Source organism: Python bivittatus, unplaced genomic scaffold (genome assembly GCF_059951505.1).
Source record: "Python bivittatus isolate LINGU-HERP-01145 unplaced genomic scaffold, Pbiv_v1 ctg000220_np1212, whole genome shotgun sequence".
Lineage (NCBI taxonomy): Eukaryota > Metazoa > Chordata > Lepidosauria > Squamata > Pythonidae > Python > Python bivittatus.
Genome location: NW_028277048.1, coordinates 1,665,166 through 1,690,638, shown reverse-complemented (window position 1 = coordinate 1,690,638; position 25,473 = coordinate 1,665,166). Strand labels below are relative to the sequence as shown.

Genomic DNA, 25,473 nt, shown 5'->3' with positions numbered 1-25,473 from the left:
TCTGCCAATGAATAGCCCTTGCTAAGGGCAGGTCACCCTCCAGGATGAGCACAATGCCACTCCACTCTTCTCACTCCAAGGTGCATGGTTGGTACTGCTCACTTGTTCCAAAAAAGACTTTTGTGCCTTCTGTGGCAGGAAACAAAAATATACTGGCAGCCCCACTGCTTCCTACATTGCTGTTTGCCTACTCAGACACTTCCTGTGATGAAAGAACTTGTACCGCAGAACTGCCGGTTGCACCTTGCAGGCCAGTCTTGCAGACCCACAGCGTGGGATACCCTTGGAGTCCACCTGCTTGAGATCATCCCAAGAAAGCTCACCCTGCCCTTGTTGGCAACCCTGCAGAGTCCATGGCCTAACTCCAAAAATGATGGGCGGAGCATTGCGACACTTGCATCTTGAGGAACCCGCTCTTCCCCAACCCACGGAACCTGTCTGACCACATCCCTTGTGCACTGCAAAGCCACATGGCCCAACCTCCTTGCAAAATGCCAGTTGTTGAGAAGGGACTCTGCTGTGGGGGATGCCAAGGAGAGAGAGGTTGTGGGTCCTACTCTTCTTACTAAGGTGATGGTTTTCTGCTAAACAGCTCATTCCACATCTCCAGATTGCTTTTCTTTTTGGGGGTGGGGGGGTACTGCAGAGTACTTCAGACTTAGTAGGGCTAAGGAGAAAGAATGAGAGCCTGTTTTCTCTGAGATGGGTTCTTTCAACCAAAGAAAGGGAAATTTGGCTTAAGTATGTCTGCAAAGCAAAATTATCTAGGGCATCTTTATGCAGGGATTCATAGGCTGATCCTGTGTTGCTTGATAGATCAGGGAGCCATTGGACTCTGCTGAATGGAGAGGGATGGAAAGTATCTTGCAGCTCCTGTAGCAGATTATGTGCAAAAGTGAACATGCCCCTAGACCCTGATAACACAGGTAGAGGCAGGAGGCATAACACAAATGAAGCTAGGGATTACCCCCTTGGGGCCATGCTCAACCCCACCACTCCCTGGTACCCACGTGCTCTTACTTCCCAGCTCTGCTGCTGCCGCCGCCACCACCACCACGTTTCTGCCTAGTTATCAGAAGGAGTATGGAAATACTCTGCTTTTATGCTCCTTCAGCTTCTTCCCAGGACCCAGAATCCTCCCCTTACTATGGCACAAAGGCCCCCCCACCCCCACCCCCATTACCTTGGCTTCTTGCTGTCCTTCCTCCTCACCCTAGCCTTCCTTCATCATCTCTCTGACTGACTGGTTTCTTCTCCTGCTCCCCCAGCTCTGCAAATCCCCATGTGATCTTCTGTGACATGATAATCATCTCACCTCATCCTGTCTGAGTAACCCCGAGGCTGCCGTGTGCCGTGTGGGTGGCTGAAGCCATCCTTTGCTTGGTTGTTCTTAATCCTGACTGCTCACCTAGTTGAGCTCCACTCCCACCCAAAAGCAGATGACATGTTTCCCATCCATCCTCTTAAGAGAACTCCCTTAATAGCCCCAGTCAGAATGGATCCACCGTGCCAAAATTAGTTGGTCCAGCCTTGCCATGCTGTTCCACACAGAGTCTGGGCTGCTCCTGGATCAGCTCTACAGCTGTGACCCCGTGCTGTCCTCTTTACTGGCAACTCAGTGATTCTGCAAGAAGAACCCTCTGAAGCTAGTTTTCAATGGGAAAGAAATTGGGGGGGGGGTCATTTCCCCATCAAAGGGAATTCTTACTTTGCCCTCCTCCCAACTTTTCAGCTTAAGCTGTCCCGCAGAGAATGGAAGGGGAAGATTGGCTTGACGGCTTCAGATCACTTTGTCCATCATTCAGTCAAGCCAAAGCTTCTCTTCTGCAGAGGACCAGAAGCAACGTGGCAGGCTGCTCAGCTTTCTTCTTTCTTTTCTTTCTTTTGTGTAAGATTTGTTGCTCTGGGACCAACGGCCTCTCTTGTTCTCAGCATTTTGGAGTTGGCAGAAGTGAAGGTGATGGCAGGTCATTTTCAAAGAATTTTTGAGAGATTGGGGAGCAGAAGCGGGGTTGAAGATGACCTGGAATCAAGAGCAAGAAACTCTTGAGTCTGGCTCAGTCTGTAACCCCACTGGTGGTGTTGCTAGGAAAGGCTTCTGAGGTCCCACAACCCTGAAGCCCAGAGAACGACGGGAGATGCCAATAAGGCAAAATAGGCCTTGCCAGAGGTGGCTGCTGTTAACACCATAATATCCTTTTTTTATTTCCAAAGTACATTTTATGGCTAGGAAGCAGCCAACTGGGGATTTTATTATCTTGACTTTAAAACTCTGAAATTTTCTTCAACAGCAACAGCCACCATGCTTATTCCCAAAATAAGGGTCCTGAGCATCCTGGTAACAGAATCAAATTCCATTTAAATTCTGGAATCATGTACGTGAAACAAGTTTAAAATAAAACGCTCTAAGCAAAGAGTTAATAAGTCATGTTGTGCTGGTTGCTCTAACATGGGGGGAGGGGAGGCAGGTTTTGCCTGGAGAGCAACATGGGGTGTAGCAACTAATGAACTGAAGTCACCTATATTCATAGGAACACATTCATTCATACACACAAACACACACGCATCCACGGCTGCTCAGGAAATAGAGCCTTAAACCGGATCACTCTGGGGACAGGGGAGAGTTTATTACCATGCGCCTGTTCAGGGATCCTGACAAAGTGCATATAACCCTGTGATTCTGCTAGGTGGCACTAGCAGTTCAGTCTTGGCTGATCTTGAAAAAGCTCATCAGATCTGTTTAGTGGTTGGATGGGAGACCACAAGGAGATTCCAGGACTGTAAGATAGATGGGAAGTAAAAAAAAAAAATTCCTGGAAGAAAGCGGTGGCAAATCATTTGCATGTTGTTGTCAAGGAAACAGTGTGGACCTGTCCATAAGTCACAAGGAGTTCGATATGAAGGAGATTTAATCCCTTCGTGGCTTCTTACCCAGCACAATTCAGACAGATATAATGGTGGAGACTGGTTAATGGTGATGAATTAATTGGTGGTGAGGGAAAAATCTCTGGCAGACTAAAAAAATTAAGAGGGCTTCAAGAGCTGCACGTGTCCTGTAGCCTGGGAATTGTCCTCTTTTGCCCTAAAGTGCCCTCCCTCCTTCTTTAAGTTCAAAGAGTAATATTAGCTGCACCATATATTTATCAGAGATTACTGTATCCTGTGTAACGACTGTTAAGAAATGTTATGAGATTTACTGGAGCCCCTCAAAAGCTGAGCTGAAGAAGAACTTTTTAAGTGTGCAGTAAGATCGACGCTGTATTTCCAGAGGATTTTTTTTCATGGGTTCCCAATCCCACTTCTCTGGGTCAGACTCTATGAGGGAGTGCCTGGGACACTCCGCTCCAGTTTATAACTCTCTCATCATCTCCCACTGCCTTTTTCCTACCAGAAAAAAAAAGAAATCTCTTTGAAAAGAAAAGATGGAATAGTTGGCAGAGTTAAGAGCACCTGCCTGGATTTAAACCCATTATACACAGTTCCAAGAAGAAACACGTAGTTCTGAAACGACTTTTGTGCAATTCAGAACCTGAGGCCACACAAAAATCATAGTAGGAGCGTAACATTATTTAATGTTTAATTCAATTAAATAAATATTAAATAATGTTACACACCTAATGTGCTTAAAATTATATTTATCATATGTATATATGTATCATATTTATTATAATATTATAATATATTGTTATTTATAATTATATAATTATAAAATAATTATAATATATTATGCTGTACTATTGTATATATATTGTATACATATTTTATGTGTGTGTGTGTGTGCGTGTATATAAAATTTAAGAGCCAGATTTGTGTAGTGGTTAAGGTGCTGGCCTAGAAACCAGGAGACTAGGCCTGCCTTAGGCATGAAAGCCAGCTGGGTGACTTTGGGCCAGTCACTCTCTCTCAGCCCAGCCTACCTCACAGGGTTGTTGTGGGGAAAAATAGGAGGCAGAAATATTAAGTATGTTCGCCACCTTGAGTTATATATAAAAAAGGCAGGATAAAAATCTAATAATAATAAGAACATTATGTTAGCTAATATAGTAGGTTAGGTGTCACTATGTTAGCTGAGGTAAAATACATGATGGTTATGCGTAAAATAAAGTGAGTACCTCAACCAAGCGGCCCCATTTCTTCTGTCTCTCTAAAGGTATACCAGGACAGGTATAGAGAGCTCCTATCCGTCCATAAACTACAGAGTCTGGTCAGAAAACTTCCTTTCTAATGCCGAATACATGGATTGTGGCTATGATAATTCATGAATAGAATAAAGGCATTCTGCACATGTTCAGATGCACTCTGTCATTGTCATAAACCTGACGATGAGCGCAAGGTTTAGTAAATCCTGCTCAGCAACCGGCACCCCTAGGTAAGTGCTGATCTGGTTTTCAGGGGCCAGAGACAGCCGCAAAGAGCAGGGACTCTCACTGACCAGTCTTCTAGTCCCACTTCTAGCGCCAAGCATTTTGCCCAGCCCAACAAAAGAAAGATAAGAAGATTGACGGTGGGTCTGTGATGGCAGCTGCCTGTAAAGAGCTGAATAACCTATGTTTAGTTTGGTGCAAAAATCTGGTTGAATGTTCTGCATGATTTAGTTGTGGTTTCTCAAAATACCAGTGCTGGGCCTGTTTATGCTAACAGTGAGTGCTTTGCACTATTACAGAAACTCTTGATTATTTGCAGTATTGCTATGGAGCTCCAACCATAATTTTCCTTGAAAAGAAGTTGCTCTTGATTTTTATTTTGGGTTGTTTTCTTTTCCACTTTTCTTTTTTAATTTTAGCTTTTTCTTGTGTTGCAAATGTGAAGGGGGGAAAATGGGTAAAATAGCTGTCTCCTCTAACCCTCCTTTAAAACTGTTAGACTAGTGCTTTCAGAAGAAAGAAAGAGGAAATGAAAATCTAAACTGAGCTGAGCAAAAGCTTAACGTGCTTGTTTTGGACAAAATATGTGAAAAATTGTGCCATCAAAAATCAGTGGTTTTCCCAATGCACTTTGGGGATACTCTAGGGATCTGCGTGCAAAGAGCAAATGATCTCTCCTGAACTAAGGATGTGATTCAGACGTTGTCTCTCTCTCAAGCCACCCAGTCTATGAGGAACTCCACATGTGCCCTCAAATCCTAGGTCCCACTCATGAAACAGGTAAAAATTTATTTTATTTATTTTACCTGGAATTCTGTCAGTATGATTGTTGCCTTTTCTTCTTCCTATTTTAACCTTTTCAAAATTAACCTTTTTATGGGCTCTGGGCTGTTGTTTCCTCATGTATTTGACAGGAGAATCCTCGTAGACTGGGGTTCAAAAGTGCAGAAAAGTCACCCTCCTTCTCAGAGGGCTGGCTGCTTAATTCTAAGCCAGATTTGGGTTTTTCTGCTGCTCTGACGGTATTTCTCCGTCTCTTCCATGCCTTATCCATGCTGAACCCACTACTCTTTTCCCAGAATGTTCATATTACAGCTCCCACTCTAAATGTTTAAATAAAGAATACAAGTGCATGAATTTCTGATAATGGACTTTAATTGAGGAATTTGCATGGAGCCGTTGCTTCATTGCCAGCATGAAAGGTTGCCCCCTGGTGTCTGAGAAGAACACAGAGGTAAAAGTTTTTTTTTTTCCTCTTGTATCTTGGTTCCACACTGCACATTAGATGCAAAACTCATTGCCGTCCTCTGCTTCAAAGCATCTCAGTTTGAAACCTTTCCACGTTTCTATCTCCTGGAAAAGTCTGTCACCTGGGCATGAGGTGGGCACCATCTGTCGGTGTCCATGGATGGTGTAGTTGGCCTTCAGCCTGGCACCCTTCACTGCACACTGAATGAAGTTGTTCTTCATAAGCTCCAGCTGAAAGGCGTCTGGGAGGACGTTCATGTAGTTCCCGATGAAACTGATGCCATAGCCTTTGCTGTTGTAGCCCCTGGTATGAGCTCCTACCCAGTGCCAGCCTCGGCCTTGGTAGAGATACCCATCACTACCGAAAACAAAGCTGTGCAGGAACAGAAGAAAAGCATCAGGAAGGGATCCTGCATTGGAAACGGCTCGTGGAATTTCTCCCATTTCGTACGTAAAAAGAAATACACTTTTTAAAAAATTCTAGGAAAAATAAAAACTGCAGAAGAATGCACAGCTTTGCTGAACAGGTAAAAAGATACAGTACTTCCAAAGCCAAAAAGATGTGGAAGTGAATACCATTTAAATGAGCTTTCCTAGGAATAGACAGTAATCTACAGGATATAATATTTTAGTGCACCTAAAATGAGAACTTGTGATACAAATGTATAGGACTGCAGCTTCAAACAGAACATTGATATAGGAATGCAAGACAACATGCAGATAGCTGATCTATGTTCACCTTTGGCCTATTAAAGTTTGTTGTTCAAATATACAGATCCCCAATGTATGATATTTAATATTTGGATCAGCCATTCCCATCAGCCTGACCCACAGCTGGAGGTGATAAAAGACAACTTCTGGAGGGGTTAGGGTTATGGGAAGACTGAACTAGAACCACTCCCAGGGTCAGTTAAACTAGTATAAATCTATAATTTATAGATTTATAGCATGTTAACCTGACTGGGGGGAGGGGGAAGTCATGTTGACTGCAATTTGGAATCGTGAAGGCATGAAAAACTCACCTACAGAGATTTTGCAAGAGACCTGAGCCATATGGTCCTGACAGAACATGCTGATGCGATGCTAACTACATTCATCACAATAGGCAAGTCAGCCACTGTCTTCCATCCTACCTTCTCCCACCGTGCAACAAAGATTTGGAGATGTTATTGAGAAAGAGGTGTCTACTTCCAAATTTTGGAACATGGGGGAATACAGTGCAAAAGGAGTCTTTGGGGAACAAGAGCAGTTCCCCTTAACTTCTCCCTGTTCAGTGCTGTCCTGAGTCCAGTTGTGAGCATTATAGTACTCAAATGATTTTGATAAATTGGAAAAGTTGTAATAGAGAACCAAACACATAATGAATGGAATACAAGACCCATTTTAAGACCTGCTGTATGTAATTTTTCCCTCTTCTCCTTCAACCAGAAAAGAAGCAACAGAAGCATTAAACCACAAGGATAACTTTATTAAGTCAATTCAGCCTTGGAAGAAGCTGTAAAATCGCCAATAGAAGAGAATATATGTAACTCAGGTTGAACTATACAGTCCTTGGGGCTCTCTGAGCTTGGTTGTTTTCTTGCAAACGTTTCATTACCCGGCTAGGTAACATCTTCAGTACTAGAAGGGAGTGGAATTTGCTCTCTGTTTATATATGTACATTAGCTGGCCCTGTCAGTGTTGGAGGGGGTGTTGTTTTTTCTTGGTAGCTCCTAGGTTAGGTTGTTGTTTGTCTGAGTTGGTAGTTCCTTGATTAGAGTATTGTTTACTGCTTGATTGTTTGTCTGGTGTTAATCCCTGTTTAGCTGGGTGTTGATTGCTGGCGAGGAGGTGTTCACTGCCAGAGCAGCAGAAAAATCACCTTCCTTGGGGATTTTCTGAAGGGAACTGGGTGTTTGCTCCCCATTTTCAGATCTGCTATGTTATTCCTACCAGCACAGCTTTATAGGTCATAAAGCTCTGCTTTGATTTAGTACTTTAGACTAAAGAAAACAAGAGGTCAGGAGAAGTGTTTTAGCCTAAACTTCCCTTACAATGCTAATTTTTCTTTACAAATGCCTGGACAAGTCTCTGCAGTTCTCCTGGCAAGATTTTTTGGAAGTGGTCTGCCATTATTTGCTTCCCAGGGCTGAGAGAGAGGGACTGGCCCAAGGTCACCCAGCTGGCTGTCTTCATGCCTAAGGCGGGACTAGAATTCAAGGTTTCTAGCCTCATGCCTTCACTACATTAAACTGGCTCTCAATTCTCTTTATACCTCTCAGTTAATTAGAACTTAGCTCTTCACTACATTTTGCCCTACTGTAAATGTTGTGAAGCAGCTTTCAATAGTTTAAATGTATCAAAATACGTTCTACAATATGATTTGATAAAAATGCTATTAAAATATCCAGCTTGCTAGTTTACTCAACTGGAAATGTATATTGCATAAAGACACTCCTACCTGTAGCCAATGTCATCCCAACCACGGTCATCTTGGTGGAATCGCTGCATGCTCCGCATGTCAGCTGCACACGAGGAGAAGGTTCGGCACGGCTCAGAAGGGGTGCTGGTATGGTGGATGTAGACAAATCCCAAAGGCAGCTTAAGCTGCGTTGGTGTTCCTTTATAAGGTCGGGCCCCCCACATGCACCGTGGGATTATGGCAGGACATTCTGTAGGGTAGAGGGGAGAAAAACATCAGAGCTGAAGAGAAGAACAGGAAGCATCTCAGCATACTAGAGAGCAGTTTTAGTGCCAGGGCATTGCTGATACGCAGTGCGTAGCATCAAATCATCCAATATATTATGGCAAAGTGGTAGCAGGAGTCCAGAGATGAGCAAGAAATTGTAGATGTTTATAAAATTAGATATGACAGGGGACTTCCAACTACTATATATGCGAGAATGTGGGAGGTTGAGCCCCAAATTATGCTGAACCATGGACAGTACTTTTTCACACAGCACATAGTCATACTATGGACATCATTACCCCAGAATGTAGCTATGGCTTCTAAACCTAACAGCTCTAAAGTGGGAGTGGACAAATCCAGGGAACGTAAGTCATCAGTGGCACCTGTTCCTTATAGCTAAGTCGTACAAACAGTATCAGGAGCAAAGAATCTCTCAATGGCACAGATGTGCATAGGAGGAGGCATGCTTGCTCTCATGTCCTGCTTATGAGCTTCCATTGGCATTCTGCCTGCAATAGGGTGAAGACATTCCTGAGCATCTTCTGTCAATTAGCCAACCTCAAGCCCCCAAAGTGATTGTTTGTGTACCTTACCCTCAGTGAGACACAATGTGCTAGTCTGAGTCACTGTGTCAGGGAATAAGAATGAGATAGCAGAGCATTGTGATGGGCCTAGAAAGCATATTGGGGCAGGTGGCGGGCTGAAGGCCAGTGTCCTTTTATTAATTCCCACATTTCTACATGGATGGTTCAAGGGCCTGAGAAGAGGCTTCATTTAACTACCTGCGGACACTGCAGGCACTTCACTTGTCCTGAGATGTTTGCTTAGAATGGGCTATAAGAAGAGGCCAGTATGTAAGTGTTGCAAATACCTGTATATATAGTAAATGACCTCACTTGAACTAATTACCAGCAATCCTCAGCAACTTAGAGGATTAGTCAACAGCAGTAAGCCAAATGATCCCATCAGGATGTCTATTTTTCTGACCAACGTGTGACATACCTACATACAACATCATGAACTCATCAACAGCCTGTTTTGCCAGAAATGTCAGTTCCTTGTCCGTGATTCCTTCAAAGAGGGAGCTGGCTTCATTCATCCTCCAGAGCAGGTGCAGGGCATTCTCTACCTGCTCCTGTAGCTTTTCTTTGCTCAGCAGTGCTGCAAAAATTTTTCTGCGGAAGTTGCTCCGAATCTTTTCTTCCCCATCCAGGCCTTTAAAGCCATAATAGTCATTCAGCAGAACACTGATATTGGATGGTGGATCAATCTTTTCTGCCAAGTAAGTGCCCAGAATAAGACCATCCATTGCACCATTGATAACAGCATCAGGGATATATGAGGGAGGACCCATTAAGGTAAATGTATGGGGTGCAGAGATATTATCCCAGCAGCCATTTGGTCCCAGGGCTACCTGGGTCTGCTTAGAGTGAAAAAGGAGAAAGGCCATTCCAAGGTCCATTGCAATTGTGGTAGAAACGATGGGATCCAAAGAAAGGTGTGATTCTTCTCCAGAACTGTTTGGAGGACCAGCGGTCAAAGGTGTGTCAGGCAGAGTCAACTCATATCTCTTTTTGAATCCAGCTGCAATTCCAGCTAGTAAAGGACTAAATGAAACTGTGGTTCCATCAGGAGTTAAGACTACTCCATGTTCCACTAGGGAGCCATCAGCTGTATGATTCACCAGACTTTTGAAGAATGCTCTCTTTGGCTCACTTAGGTAAGGCAAATCCGAGGTCTTGGAAGTCACTGGACCAAGAACAATCTGGCAAAATTTACTCTTACAAAACTCCAGTTCCTGGTACAGCTCTACTACAGTTAGGTCTGGGGTCTCTTTCAAGTGGAATTCCACATCGTTCAGAATTTCAGTCACAATGTCCATATGGAATATCAAGTCACCTGAAAACAGTAGGATTGAGATATCACAATTAGAGTAGCAAGCAGTGAGTGGGATGGGTCAGCCAAAGAATGGTCACAGATTCACATGGGTTATGAACTCTTGGATCAAGCATTCTGAATGAAATTGTATCTGCGCAAATAGCTGGAATCTCTGGCAAATAACATAGAGGGAGGTGTAATTTGGAATGGATTCAGGTGTTTTGTAATGCCATAATGAAGCTAAGGCTGAAGACATGGTGGACTGTGGAACAGAAAGAAGTGCATTATTCTCTTGTGAAATGACCATTTTTGTGTATGTATTACAGCTAGCAGCATTTCCTGATGAAATACTTCTCAGAAAGACAAAGTTAATGCCCAGGCAGCAACCAAGTTTAATTCCCATCCCACCACACAGTTTTAATAAAATAACAGAACAGCAAGTTCTTGGCAATGAACATTTCTGCCATTAACATTTCTCCTCCGCAGACTGTAATTTCTTTGTTGTACCTTTCTTTGGTAAAATTAATCAGTAAATTGAACTTCAGCTCCTACAACCCAAACATATTCAATGCACAGGAAGCCATATGCAAGTTTTTTTGTGAAAGAGAATAATGTGCTTTTTAAAAACAAGAGTAGCACCTATTCTCGAATGACAAAACACAAAGAGGATAATTTTACCTGCTTACAGATTGGATGACTATTGCTGTGATTCAAATTGAACCACATTACTTTGCTTAAAACCTCTGTGGTTCAATTAGGTATTATTAAAGGGGAAGGAGGAAGTCTCATTGAACTAAGTAGAATTTGCACCAAAACCTATTTAAATCAAACTATGAATTATGTTTTTGGGGGCCCAATCATGGATAGGACTTACTCTTTGGACCAAGTCAAGTACCCCAGTCATAGAAGATACATTTTTTTTTTTTTTGAAGTAATGTGTTTCTTGATACTGGCTGTGCTCCCACAATATGCTTGAACCAGTGTGTGGCTATGAAAGATAATATGGCGCAGTGGTTAAGAAGTACATGTCTGTCATCCAAGTAGAATTTTATCAGCCATGGAAACTGACTGGGTGACTTTGGGCCAGTCATGTCCAACCTACTTCATAGGATTATTGTTATGAGCAATAAAATGGAGATCCCCCCCCCCCACACACACAACATAAGAGCTCCTGGGAAAAAGGCAGGATACAAATCTAACTAATACTAATGGTAACAAAAAACCAAACAGCCATATTTTAGCTTAGCATGTTCCGCAAATGCAGCCTGTGAGTTTTAGTTTACGGTTCATTGTCTTATGCGAACTCATCTAATGGATCAACTTCCTGGAGCTATAGTTCCTTTTTTCCATGTAAAAAATTGGACACATGTGGACACAATTGGTATCAGGTTCATTATTCCATTCAACCACTTGGAATTAAATCAGTGGAAAGGGAGGAGCTGATCACACAGTAGTAAACTCCCCAAATGTCCCCCGCTACAGAGCACAGCCCCACCCTTTGCTCTTTCCCAGCAGGCCTTCTGCACTTCTGCACTAAGATGGGCCATGGGGTGGGATAGGAACATTGCCCTGAATCCAGAGGGCAAGACCTAAAGGCAGCCTAGGCCAGGCTTCCCCAACCCAGTGCTCTAAGATGTGTCTGATTACAAACCTCTTTTCTCCAGTCAGCATAGTTTTTTAGACATCAGATTCACCATATCTTGAGGGTGCAAGATAGAGAAAAGCTGACCAATAGAAGGGCAGTGGGACCTTTGCAGGGTGAATCAGCCAATTGCCTAGAATACTGGGGTCAAGATCATTGCCGGCTATAGCAGATAGATGATGATGATGATGAAAAAGAAAATGACGTGCTTCCATTTCCCCAATATGCATGTGGAACCGTGGCTAGAGCCTTATCAGAGCATGGGACTCATCTGCAGTCTCCCTCCCCCCAACCCTACTGCCTCTGCCCTTCTCCATCCAAGGTGCCTTTTATCCAAGCAGTTTGGTTAAAATACTGTATTGCTAGTCCAAGTCTGGTGGTGTCCTGCAAGAGAAAGTGATCTGGCTGAAATCTTACCTGCACGGGCTGTGCTGACACAAAAAAACATCATTGGCACGAGTCCCAGCCATATCAGGAACATCCTCTTGGTGGCGTGAAGAACAACCTATGATTATGGCGAGGAAAAGGAAAAGGAAGAATGAAAAATAAATAAATGATCGGGGGCTGGGCCACACAGATAGCTTGAAGGCCAATCAGAAAGGCAATCTGTCCATTGGACTCTGCCCTCCATCGCGCTGGGAATCTGCTAAGAAAGCAGGAGGGCCAGGAATTTCCCTCTCTTTACTGGGGCAGCAACTCCTGAGAGTCTGTGACATGGTGCTTTAGGGCAAGTGTTGGTGGGGTCTCCCATTCAGTTTCTGCCAAGGTCCCTGGTCAAGCCAGGCGGCACTCTGGAGGCAAGGAAACCAGCCCCTACTCTGCCATGACGGGGGCACAACCTGTGCTGCTGCAACGCACGCACAGTTATCTAGGCAGCTGCCTGAGTACACACGTGCACCCCCAGAGAGTTCACTCTTCGATAAACATTAGTGTTGTGTATTAATTAAACATTTTTCTCCTCTATATGAGGTCTGTACTGAATTCAGCCTTGCCTCCTCCAATTAAAGTGCCAGTTGTGACCAAAAGTGCCAGTTATCAGTTTAAATTAGTACACCAGCTGTGTCCTTTCCTGTGCAATGTTAACTTTTATTATATACACTTTGATTTCAGATTAGATTCCTGTAATACTTTGGGTGCAGGACTGCCCTTGGTGAGCTCCTTGCAGCGACAGGTGATCTAACACCCAACCCGAGCACCTATTTTTTGGTCACATACCCAAACTTTCTCCAACTGTGGAACAATCCTCCCCATGCACTATTTGATCCATACTGTCCCTTGCGATAATCAAAGGATTTACTCAGTAAATTTCATTTTGTTTTTGTTTTTTTCTGTCAGGGATCAGAGAAACTATAATTCAACATCCCTGAGGTATGCTGGATTGGCAAGAAAGGTCCTCATCTTTTTGTTAGGATGAGACGTCGTCTGAAGGAGCCACCCCTTCCCCATGCTGGGGGTAATCTCTCTGATTTTTATAGGGATGGTTCTCATTTCCCTTCTGAGCCACTGTACGTGCTAAGGACATGCCAAAGGCTCACACTGGCTCGATCCGAGGTTTAGATGGGGGAGCTGCTGAAGAAGCAGCAGCTACAGCTGGTCCAGCGGCAGCAGAACGGAGGTGCCTTTGCTCTCCTGAAGAGTTTAGAAAGGGCCTGCATCATTCTCCAGCTGTGAGATGCTCTTCCCTCAGAGCTAGGACTGTCTGTCCCTATTCCTTCAGCCTCAAAAATGATTTAAGATTTATTTCTTGCTGAATATGTACTTTGCACTTTTTCTTTGTTATTCTTTTTTTTTTTAATTAGGGCACACTACCTTGATTATATTTTCCAAAAGGCATATGTCAATAGCATAAATACATTTTTTAAAAGAGGAGGTGGCTGGAGATATACTGTGCTAAATAATCAAATGCCAATACACCCCTTAAAAAAAAAAAAAGGGCAAGGCAGCAATACTTGTTTTATTTTTCCTTTGATAAGCGATTGCCCTCTTTCTCTTCTGCACTACTAGCAACATCTAGTTCTCTTATTTATTCTGATGTAAAAGAATTAGGCAGACTACCCCTTGGGGCACTCTTCTTCATGGTGCTACATGTTTCCCCGTGTGTCAAAGCAGAATCATGGAAGGAGATGGATTCTTTCTTCCCATCCTCCACAAGGAATTAAAGAAATTCAAGAAGTGACCCAGACAGAGATAGGATATTTATAAACAGGATTATATGTTCACACTGTTTTATTCTCCCCGATCAAAGTGAAATTGTAAATAGCTTTCTGCCTGCCAAACTTTCTGCTGATGGAGTGGAAGATTCTGTAATAATGTTCTGCTGATTGGACCCTGACTGCCAGGCTTCATGCAAGTAAGATCATACTAGGAAACAAGTTTTCAGAATATTAAATAGAACTCATGGAACTCTTTGATTGGATGGGGCAACCAAATGACCACTGTGCAAATGAGTTTTGTGCTGTCTCTTCTCTTATTTTTTGTTTGCATGAGTTCACATAGGCTAAAACTCAATATCTGTAACAAGAACTTTGTGACTCAACCTTAGTCATATTTAGGGTAATCTCACCTGAAATCCTTGGAACTGATATTAGCTATATCTGACAAGCCCGACTGATTGCAATGGACTTACTCTATACTGAGACTGGATCCATACAAATATAATTTAAATTATTTTGAAACTGATAACATAACATATCCAAAAGCAATTCTTCTGCCCAAGTTGACCAACAAACAATAAACACCACTCTACAGTTTTAAGGTGAATCCACCTAGCCTTTTCATTCCAGTCGTCAGATGGCAGTCCAAATCTCGAACAAGCGTAGACTAGTAGACTACACTAGATTGCCTACTTCCATCTTAGTGCCAAACAGTACTTGTTCATCAAATTTGTGCCCCACCCAGTTTCCTTTACTCATGAATATGCTTCTAACGGAAGAAACAAAACATAATTAATTATAATTACCATAATATACGGTTATATACATTTGTCCAAATGACCTTTGGAAAAATGGAACTACACTGTTGGATGATAAGTCTGTTAGACGATAACAATTAAGATGGCAGCTGTGTACAGCATCTGTGATTCAAAAGCAGAATACAGGTAGTCTCTGGGTTAAGAACGCCTGGTTTAAGGATGACCCATAGTTAGGAACGGAGCCTATTGTAGCAAAATTCAAGTTAAATACACAAAGATTCAAGTTAATTACACAGTGATTCGAGTTCATTACACAATACTACTTGTACAGTATTATACGATAATACTGTTCTGACTTACATACAAATTCGACTTAAGGACAGACCTTGGGAACGGAACTCGTTCTTAAACTGGAGACTACCTGTACTTCTTACTAGGAACAGCTAGCCAGAAGACCATCCTTCCCTGTATCTCAGAGGTATCTAACTTCCCAGTGTTGGAAACACAGGGACCTATGATATGCTCCAACAAGACATTCCCCTATAAGGGAATTCTAGTCCACAGAGTTAATCCCTCAAGTGATAAAAAAGGCCTCTATTTCCAGACCACAAAATTTTGAATAGTGGAGCCAGCAGTTCTGATACAATGCTCTCCACTTTTTTTTCTCAGTTCCAAGGCAGCACCACAGTTAAAACCACGATAATATGTACCACCGTATGTAGCTTCTTCATAGGAATATGATGTTAACTGCATAGTAACTAGGACTTTACAAAGAGTTGTATGTCTTTCTCATATATAGAATATTTTTTACTTTCAGCTGGTGTGGAAGTTTCTCTCTAGAGTAGTCATAGTGAAGAGACAATTGTAATTTCTTTAAAAATACATAGCAAACTTAGCTCCACAGTTCAACCCTGAGCTACACATATTCTCTTCTATTGGTACAGCAAACTTAATTGATGAATATGGAAGAATTTTTTACCACAGTTTTCATGCATCTATGAACAGAGTCCTTCACACTCTATTTTCAAAAAGTAATATTAAGCTGGAATTTGGGGGGTATTATTTAGGCGAGATATATACAAGGATGTTTAATCCAAAAGTGATTGTCTCTACAGAAATAAAGCTCTATCAAGACTCAGACATTTCTAGAGTTTTCTTCCCTTCAGTGAATAACCTTTTTCCCATCAGGAAGCGCACCTAGCTTAAATTTAGCAGCAACTTGAATTTCCCCCTTTGTTTTGGTAGCTGTGATAGTCATTAGTCACCCCTTCATTCCAGGGTTCTACAGTATCTATATTAGCATCACAGGTTGTAGCCCATGTATTTCCAAGATTATTTCACATGATCAGGAAACGTAGCTTTTGCAAAACTGTAATCTGAAAGCTGATCTCCCGTAATCACAAATGCATAGAACATACACACATGATCTGCTGGATGGGTAATTTTATGGCTTTTCTTCTTCCCTGGGTGTGTTTGTTTGGCCTGCTTGAAGGATCTGTGGCAAACAGAAGGCAAAATGACTTATCTTGTGGGCTGGCGTAAGCTCTCCGGAGCTCTTTGACAGCAAGCAGTTACCATTCTTTTCAGCCTGTAGGTAATCCTACACAAAACAGCTTAAGTGACTTCAAAGCTAGAACACCCATCAGAACTATTCTGCAGCTTGGTGGCAGAAAGACTGTATTGTTTCTTAGTTCCTGCTCCCTGCCAGGCCAAGGGATCTGTGTCCATCACTCATGACAACAACCAGACGGTCTTTGCATTTTCACAGATTTGGGGCTAGGAAAGGGAGTAACCACTTCCTTAGTCCCTAAAGATAGGGTATGCTTTGATACCTTTGATCCCAAACATTGTGGGATCAAGAATTATTTTGATTTGAAGATCCCTTGTCCTAAATGTCTAGCCCAATTTTTTGCTTCTTTCCCATCCTATTTTTTTGTAACATCTTGTATAACAATTCTGGGAAAACTGAAAGCTTGCAAACCCTTTGGGGACACTCTGGTTGACTGAAGTCATCCAGCGATTGGGGCAGAAATACATGATCTTTTATACAGAGATGACACCTACCTGCATTTCTCTTTTCCACCAAAGCCTTAGCCAGGAGACGTGAGGCAGTGGCTGCTTTAAACAGGGCCTCCGTGAGCCAAGGAAGAAACAAACTGACCCACCATCCAACCAGATGAAAACGCATTTTATAAAGGTTTGTCTGATTTATTCTTGGAAGGCGGAGGAGTTGCATTCCTCCTAAAGGTTCCAGAAATCTTTCTTATTCTTTCCAACCCTGTGGAATGTTAGCAAAAATTAGGTGAAGGGACTCAGAACTCCGTCTATTTGTCTTGCTGGCTTGCACCAGGTAAGCTCCCTGAAAACAGGAAAAAGGGCACCAAATTTGTTGGGAGGGGGAAGAAGCTGGCAGAAGAAAAACTGCATTTGAAAATGGGCTAGATCCAGCCAGGGGCTGCAGGGAAACAAATCCAGAAAAAATTCCTCCAACATATCTCTATGGGACAGGCCATTCAGCAGCTGCTCGGAATATTACCGGCTCCTCCGTTCTAAGCCCCCCTCCCTCTTCCTTCCCAGTCAGGTGACCCAGAGCAAAGTTCTTATTCAGGAGTCAGAATGAGCTTCAGGAGCCTTGCTCTGCATGCCTTCGCTGCCTTGCTGGTTCAGCTTCATTACTAGAGGTAGGAGTGATCTTGGGGGCTTAGAAAGCCTCGTATCTGCTTAGACCATAGGGCTGCATAATAAGCAACAGAGGAAAACTGCCATACGGTACTATTATATGATATTCCTGTAATGGATGTCAAGTAGCTTTCCCACAGTCTCAGCTTAGATATGGCAAAGATGTAGAATCAGAAACACAAAGATTAGAGAATTCTTTTCCCCGGAATGAAAAACCGCAAGGACTGAGAGCAGCAGTCTGATGGCTGATGCTCTCTCTGGATGCCCGCTCCAGATGCTCCCATAGAAAAATGATCACTCACCTCCCTCCTGAAGACGATAGATGAGCTGCCTGGGCTTCGACAGACCTTATATAATCCCCTGAATTACACAAGCAACTTCCCCCTTCTCAGTACAGATGCTGCACCTGTTGTTTCTGCACTGCTCGCCAGGCTGGTTGGCTCGGTGTCAACCAACGGGAGCCGCCCAGAGGAACTCAGCCCTGCTCTCTGACTTTGTTGACCTTTGAAGGGAGATTCCCTGAGTGCTCATCATAGTGATCTGGCCCAGTTCTGCTGGGACTCACAACAAGGGCACCAGGAACTCCGTTGGGACTTCAAGCCGTGCAGGAACTCGCTCGCCCCTCTGGTATTGAAATGGGTGTGTCAGGCCTATGGAGCAGGGCGGAGGCTTGGCTTGCAAGACTCCCCCAAAGCCACGTGTAGGAGACCAGGATAGAGAAGGGTTACTTGTGGAGCTATGCTTGATGCTGAAAGTATCCCACCCACTACCAATATTTCTATGCAGGAGAGGGGATCCCCTGTCTTCATTCTTCACTATCTCATAAATATATTTGCATTTTGGAAGGGATGCCCTTCTTTTTGTCCTGATTCCTTGTTTTGGAAACCCAACTAAGCCACAAACTTTATTTTCAATGTAGGTTAAAGGGAGCAGGTATCCCCCCAGCATAAAGCAAGGTTTTATTAACACAAGGCCCAGTATTGTTAATTTAAAGAGGTTAAACATTGCCTAGTCCACAGATGTCCTTCAGTGGACAACTGGACCTCTTTAGGTACAACCAACTGGCCTCCAAAATCTCCAAATCTCATGCAAATTTTTTAAATTATTATTTCTCCTATCCCTACCACCGTGTAAATACAACAGCAAAGTAAAGTAGTGGTGGGGGCAGGGCGGGGGCGGGGGGACTCTGCCAGAGCCTTTTTCTTTCAGTCATCCTGGGAGGGAAGGCGTTAAAGAGCCTTTTGGAAGTGAATTGGTGGAAAGAGTTGAAGTGAGGGACCTTCAGCCTTTATTAAGAATGAATTGCCTTGTTTTGCACTAGGGCTTCAGAAGAACTGCTCTCTGCCAAATGAAGATTAGATTACAAGGTTCATTTTAGGCTGCTAGAGATAGAATCTGGGTGTAGGACTTTTAGCTTCCTTGTCAACTTTAGCAGGTCACAGTTAACCAAAAAGGTTTCCTTCAGGAGCAAACAACTGGTTGAAGGCCCTGAGTAATCATATTTAAGGGCTAATATGATGATGATGATGATGATGATGATGATGAAGAAGAAGAAGAAGAAGAAGAAGAAGAAGAAGAAGAAGAAGAAGAAGAAGAAGAAGAAGAAGAAGAAGAAGAAGAAGAAGAAGAAGAAGAAGAAGAAGAAGAAGAAGAAGAAGAAGAAGAAGAAGAAGAAGAAGAAGAATACCCTGGGTTCCAGGAAAATAGTGACATCCCCAGAAGGAGTATTTCTTCTCCCCATCTCTTTCCAGAGTAAAGGGTCAGCACAACTCCTGCCCCAAAGGTTTACCATCTGAACTAACTGATATATATTTCAGCCACATACAGTAATTAAAAGACTACCATTACATGTTCTAAGGGCTATTTTGCACATACTAGTACACCTACTTAACTGAAACCACAATATAATGTGCATATTTAGGTTAGTCCTCACAGGCTCAGTAAGGACAAACATCGCATTTATTCAATATTGTCTCAATGTCCGGTGTTAATACCTGTCATGAAACAGGGATAAGTGGAAACCAGGCATTTTAAAGTACACTCAGCTGAAAACAAAGGCTAATCTCCAAGCTATAGCTTTCTAAGTTATTTTTTAAAATTATTAATTTCATTATTTTTATATTGTTAGGTATTTTATTATTGTATGATTTACTGGTTTTTATTTATTGAACACCACCTCATCTTTGTGAGACAGGAGTATGTAATTAAAGGTAAAGATGTCCTGGGGTCAAGCCCGCCTCCTATTGACTCCTCCAGCCCCCTCCAAGGGAGTCAAAATCTGCAAGAAGGTGGATACCAATTCACAATTCCTGCTCCTTTTGCATGTACATCTCCATCACAGACATGTGCAAAAGAGCGTGGCTTGGCTCAGGATGCTGTGCCGGCCCTCTTGCAGACTTTGACCCCTCCCCTGCTGATGCCTATCATTCCAGGCAGTTTTCTGGGCAGCATTAGAAAAGTATTTGCCGTTGCCGCCCCCTGGGATGTTTTGTCAGCTTCCGCATTCAGTCCACAACCCTGGAATTCCCTGGTGGTCTCCTATCCAAATACTACCTATGCCTGACTCTGCTTAGTTTCCAAACCCAGACAAGTTCAGACAAGTGCTGCCACCTACTGCCACAGTACATAAATAGGAACGTAGAAGCATAGAAAAGCACATGACGCTCTGTTCTTACTAGCATTTACCAAGGCACAATCATATCTTGACAACTGTAATTTCACCCTTTGTTCCCATGGCATTGCATTTATTTCATTCCTAGCAAATGAATGAAATCAGCTTACATTTTCATTAGCTCTACTAGTCTAAAATAATATTTTCCCTCTTATTCTGATATTGTCCCAAGGTGTGTAAAATCTGTTACCCCACTATTTTATTTGGGAAAGATGTGGGTGGGGGTAATTTGTACTTTTTGCCAGATTCCCTTTATCTGTCACTTTTTTTTTTGCTTTCCTTTTTTTAAATTACACCCTCTCCTCGTTTAGCAACCACAATCCGTTCCTTAAATCAGAAGCTAAGTGGTTGCTAAATGAACACGTGACTGAGAGAGAGAGAGAGAGAGATTGTGAAGATCCCTGATTGCTGCCACCTCATTTAGATAAAGTTCTCTTGTGCAGCAACGCCAGCATTACACTCACTCCAGCATGCGTTGTTGTCAGGTGCACAAAATTTGGTTGTAAGTGCACGCGTTGGTCGGAAAATGAACTTTATATTATTCTTGTTGCCCATAAAACTCGGGTGTCTAAGTCCTGAAATCAAACCCGCCTCATTCCTGGTCCAGTGCCCTGATTAGAGGAGGTTTCCTCGCTGTCTGGTGACATGCTGAAACAGGATGACACCACAGCCAAAACTCAGCTTATCTATAATTACTGGCACACTTACAAATCAGATTAACCTCATTTGATAATGAGGCACAATAGACACAACAGCAGAGGCAGAATAGGAATTAGCAAGGGGACGACAGTGTTTACGCTAGCATTGTTTGGGGCTGAATCAGGCACGAGTGGTGAGCATTTTAATTCAGCAAAGTTGAATGGATCTTACTCAGACCATTGATTCATTTCACCAAGCATCTCTCTCAAGATTTCAGGAAACGGTTTTTTCCCAAGCTTCCTAAAGTTGTCAGAGGTGTGTTCTACCACTGAACCTGTGGATATATTTACACTACAGTTATTCATTATCCTTCTTTTGAGGTTCCCTGGCAACTTCTTCTTTCTGCTGTATCCTCATGAGATTGCCTTCATCTGATCCTCAGCCCACACTTGAGGATCATCCTTATGATATATTGGTATAAAGTACAGTAATGTTTTTCCTCTTATCCCAACACAAGTTTGTCATGGATACAAACTGACATGGTGCTTTGCTGGCCATTCCATTGGTAGTATAGTCAGGTGACCCTAATGGGTGGGATCATCCTGGTGTGGACACACCTCCCCTCTGATCCTTGGGTTACTCTACTTTGGGTTGGGGGAGAGTCCAATTCTTTCAAACTGGGTTCTCTTCCTCTCCCACACGTATCTACCAGACCTCTGAGGTGATCTCAGACAGTTGACTTATAGTAGTTGTGGGGGGCTACACTATGAAGTGGGAGAGAGAGAGTGGGCCCTTACTCTGCTGTTTCTCCCCACACCAATCAGCTGTTGTTTGGGCTCCTTTTGAATATGGTGTAATACTGTTCCAGAAGAAACATGGGTTTAAGTACCATTCATCTCCTTCTGAATACACGTTTAGTGTTTGAATGACTTTTGTGCAGGTTCACTTCAAACGATCTTATACAAAGCCCTAGTGCAAAATCAGAGTGAGTTTTAAGGAATGACTAAACCCACCATATGTCAAAACTCAACTCCTCCTCCATCCCCATCCTTTCAACATTAAGGAGAGTGATTGGTGGATGCTTCCTGTCAGCTGATGAGATTTGGGGATGGGAAAGAAACTTGGAGGAATCCATCAAGGTTTAATGTGCTTTCCCTGTACAACATAAATAAGGACAGCAGCAGTGCCAACATCATGGCAGTGGGGCAGCCAATTTTATGCTGGTGTCATTTTCTGGGGTCTCAAGGACTAGTGGATAGCAGTTCTGGTACCACCTAGCTGTAATAGAACAGGCATTCATTCATTCATTCATTCATTCATTCAATCAATCAATCAATCAATCAATCAATCAATCAATCAATCAATGTATATGTTTACCCATCTCACATATGCCTATTTGGCAGAGATCTGTAAAATCCCTAGGTGGTGGCAGAGAGTTAGTTAGCATTTTCTCTGTCTCAGAAATGGCCACCAATATATTAATAAAATCAAAATGCACAGTATTACACTACCCTTTCCCTGTCCCCACCCCACCCCCAACCCCAGCAGTTGAACTAGTTTGTGAGATGCTTTTCATTTGCCTAATCTTTCGTTTTCCGGAATTGTTCCTCCGTAGCCATTAGTGGGAATAGCTATGGACATGGTGGCAGGAGAAGTCCACCCCACAAAGGCAGATGGAGCAGGTGAACTGTGGAGAGAGGATCCCTCTCCGGTAGGAACTGGCTCTGCCTGACTTTCTATTCTCAGGAAACAGAAAGGAGGAAAATAGAAAGCCATACTGTAGATAACATCTAGAATCTCTCTCTTTCTTAAAGGTGGAATGCAACTCTCGAAAATGCACGCAAGATCCATTGTTAGTCTCTTTTTATGAGCTGTCTGGGAAATCGGACATTTAGCTACAAATAGCTGAAAACTTCAGTGTATTTATTTATTTATTTATTTATTTTATTTATTTATTGGATTTCTCCACGGCCCGTCTCCCCCACAATAGGGGACTCTGGCGGCTTACAAAGACCTTAAAACTATAAATATATATAAAATGCATAATATGTAAAAAAATTAAAGCAATACTAAAATATTATAGTTAATCTACTGCCAATAATTTTACAAAGAATTTTACAAAGTTTATTCACTTCTTCACTGCCAAGTTAACAAATCCTTCATTAAAATAACTGAAAACCATGACATTAAGAAGCAAGGAAGAAGCCACTTGGATCTTAGACATAGAAAGAAGCATAGAAGCATAGCAACAACTTTATAATCCAAAGCATCAACATTTACAGAAAAAAGTTTGATTATCAAAGTTTAGGAATCTTCTGTGACCCAATCATTATATTAAAGTCTTACTTCTTCAAAAGAGAAAATATGCATTATTATGCAAAAATATATTATTAAAAGAATGAAAACTAAATCTGAAGGAGCAACATCCATTTTAAATGTGCTTAGGATCCAGGCTGGAAATCAGCTATAACTAAAATACATGGTTAGGCATATGGACATGACTATTGTTATTTATTCATCTTCCTCTGAATATCTCTAAAGGTTTACTGAAGATTAAAAAATCAGAGACAATCTGAATAGTAAAGTTAATTGTGAATAGAACTGGCAAGAAGATTATAATAAAAGCTCTCTAGCTTTCCGAAAGTAATTGATAGGCTACATTTGATGAGTGTTTTAAAATCCAAAACTTGAAATTAAAAAATACTTTAAAATACTTTTTATTTTAAATCTTCATCAGATTGTCCTCTTCTTTAGTATAAACAAAGCCGTATGCTTCCAACCTGCCCTACTGCCTGAAAACATGGATCACGGAACTGTGAAAAAAAAAATCAATTGTTAGGTGAAATATTTGCAGGTCAGATGTCTCTCAAGGAACAACTCTAAGCAAGATTGATTTCTCGGCAAAAGTTTATTGACAGCCAACTGAACAGGCTTCAACCTCCTGGCAGAGTATACGCCCCAGCAAAGAGTTTAGAAACTTTTTATACATTCCTGCATTCTGTTACACATGTGCATTAAAATGGTATATTCCTCATCAGTATTACATGGATACTTTCTCATTCTAAGTCTTACTGTTTATGTGTCTTTCTCGCTTTGATGTAATGGCACCTTCTGTGCAAGTGTGCTTACAAAAGCACAAGGCCATTGTTAGCAGAGAAAAGGCATTTTAAAAGCCTAAAAACTTTCTTTTACAACCATTATTCAAACATTGCACTAATTAAAATAAAATGAAAGTGTGACTAGCCCTACATGTTACAGTGGCTGAAGTGATGGACTACGGCCAGGGAGACCCCAGATTCTGGTCCAGCCATAGCAGTGGAAGCTTATTGGATAATTTGGGAGCAGTCATTCTCTCTCACCATTCAGCCTACCTCACAGGATTGTTGTTGTGGGAGAAAATTAGAAGGAGCGCTTTTTATGTCACCTTGAGCACAACCACCAGCTTTAAAGTGAAACAAAATATTTTCTAACTGGCTTATTAGTCTCTTTTCTCTTTCAGAGCTACATTTACCATGAATGTTAAAATAGTGTAACGGTTTTAATACTTGCTTTGCAAATAGGAGTTTAGAAATCAGGCAGATTTTTTTAAATTACTATTTTTCTTTCATGGTTCCCATGGTATACATTGTTGGGGTGTTTCTGCCTCTGTGAAGTAACTGGGGTTAGCCCGTAGAAACTGAAATGCACTAACCCAAACAGACAGGACCATTCAAGGGAGCACAACAGAAGTGGAGCAGAGAAATTGTGCCCAGAGGCCACTTTGCTTGCTGAGTGGGGGATTAATGTTGTCAGTTTCAGACTTGTAAAACTGATTTCCAGCCTGTTCTGGTGATGGGGCAGCTGGGTAGTACAGATAAGCCCTATATAAAAGTTAAATGTTGCTTCTTTAAACTATCTGTGTTCTAGTTCTGTAGTGGTTAAATATAATAGCAAACTACTGCAACAAAATTAAACAGATTTAAAAGCCAGCAAATGTCAGGCAGTGCCATGAATCAAATCCCATTAAACTCCAAGAGCAGCATTTTAAATGATCTAGATCAAATATATAACAGGCTATAACAGAAGATCAGCAATTGTTGCACTTACAGTAAACTGCCCCAGTGCTTTTCTTTATCTTTTTATTATCAGAAAAGTAACGCCATTTTCCTCTGTTCTCCTGTTTTCACTCTCCTTGCTGCTATCTCCCTGGCGGCAAGGAGTGAGTACCATGAAAGCAGCCGCTTCTGCAGCATTGCAGAGGGATCCCTCCTGGTTGGAAGAGGAAGGGCTGGCAGTGGGGCGAGTGAGACTCCTTACCCAGTGGCCGTGGTGTGGGATCCTGGAACACCAGAAACACTCTTGGTAAAGACATAGAACCTCTTTTCACTTTTACCATTTTGAGATAAAAAGCAGAGAACTAAGGGCAGTCAGGCAAGTGAGCACCTGTTATGTTATTTCTTTCATTAGTTCTTGGGAATGATGCTTCGAAAGGGAAGAGCTAGGTGTAGGGCATGTCAGCAAAATGACTTCGAGAGCCATGCCTACAGGCTGCAGAGGGAGAACAGCAGAGCCAGCCAATCAAGATGCCAGCCAGAAGCTGGAGAGAAGTATGGGGGCAGCCCCTCAGGATAAAGAACAAGTTTAAGTAGAAAATCGGAATTGGAAAGGGAGAGAGAGAGGCTCCCGATAGAACAAGTCAGACGAGTTAGGCCAGAGAAGAGAATCCAACTTGCACGCAGAGCACAGAGAGCTATAAGATACAAGCAACTGCGCTGTCCGTTCCAATGGCTGATC

General features: G+C 42.3%; 3 protein-coding genes across 5 annotated transcripts in view; 1 reads left to right on the top strand and 2 right to left on the bottom strand.

Moving 5' to 3' along the window:
- Window positions 1–1,443, bottom strand: part of RASAL3 (RAS protein activator like 3) — a 34,920-nt gene extending 33,477 nt beyond the window's left edge. The window contains exon 1 of the mRNA XM_088137616.1: window positions 1,184–1,443. The gene's annotated coding sequence lies outside the window, so the exon portion shown is untranslated. The remainder of the gene's footprint in view (window positions 1–1,183) is intronic.
- Window positions 1,444–5,503: 4,060 nt separating this feature from the next.
- Window positions 5,504–17,965, bottom strand: PGLYRP2 (peptidoglycan recognition protein 2). 3 transcript variants are annotated; one of them, XM_007440606.2, is made up of 5 exons: window positions 17,693–17,965; window positions 12,218–12,305; window positions 9,283–10,179; window positions 8,053–8,263; window positions 5,504–5,985 (listed from the first exon to the last, which is right to left on the bottom strand). In XM_007440606.2, exons 2-5 carry the CDS (start codon window positions 12,279–12,281, stop codon window positions 5,646–5,648), a joined length of 1,512 nt encoding a protein of 503 aa, XP_007440668.2. In that variant the 5' UTR covers window positions 12,282–12,305; window positions 17,693–17,965; the 3' UTR covers window positions 5,504–5,645. The 3 variants fall into 3 exon arrangements, with proteins under 3 accessions (XP_007440668.2, XP_087993744.1, XP_087993745.1); XM_088137618.1 differs by lacking the exon at window positions 17,693–17,965 and adding an exon at window positions 16,776–17,234; XM_088137619.1 differs by lacking the exon at window positions 17,693–17,965 and adding an exon at window positions 16,130–16,685.
- A 6,300-nt stretch (window positions 17,966–24,265) lies between these two features.
- Window positions 24,266–25,473, top strand: part of LOC103054301 (ultra-long-chain fatty acid omega-hydroxylase-like) — a 53,853-nt gene continuing 52,645 nt past the window's right edge. Inside the window, exon 1 of the mRNA XM_088137617.1 lies at window positions 24,266–25,041. The gene's annotated coding sequence lies outside the window, so the exon portion shown is untranslated. The remainder of the gene's footprint in view (window positions 25,042–25,473) is intronic.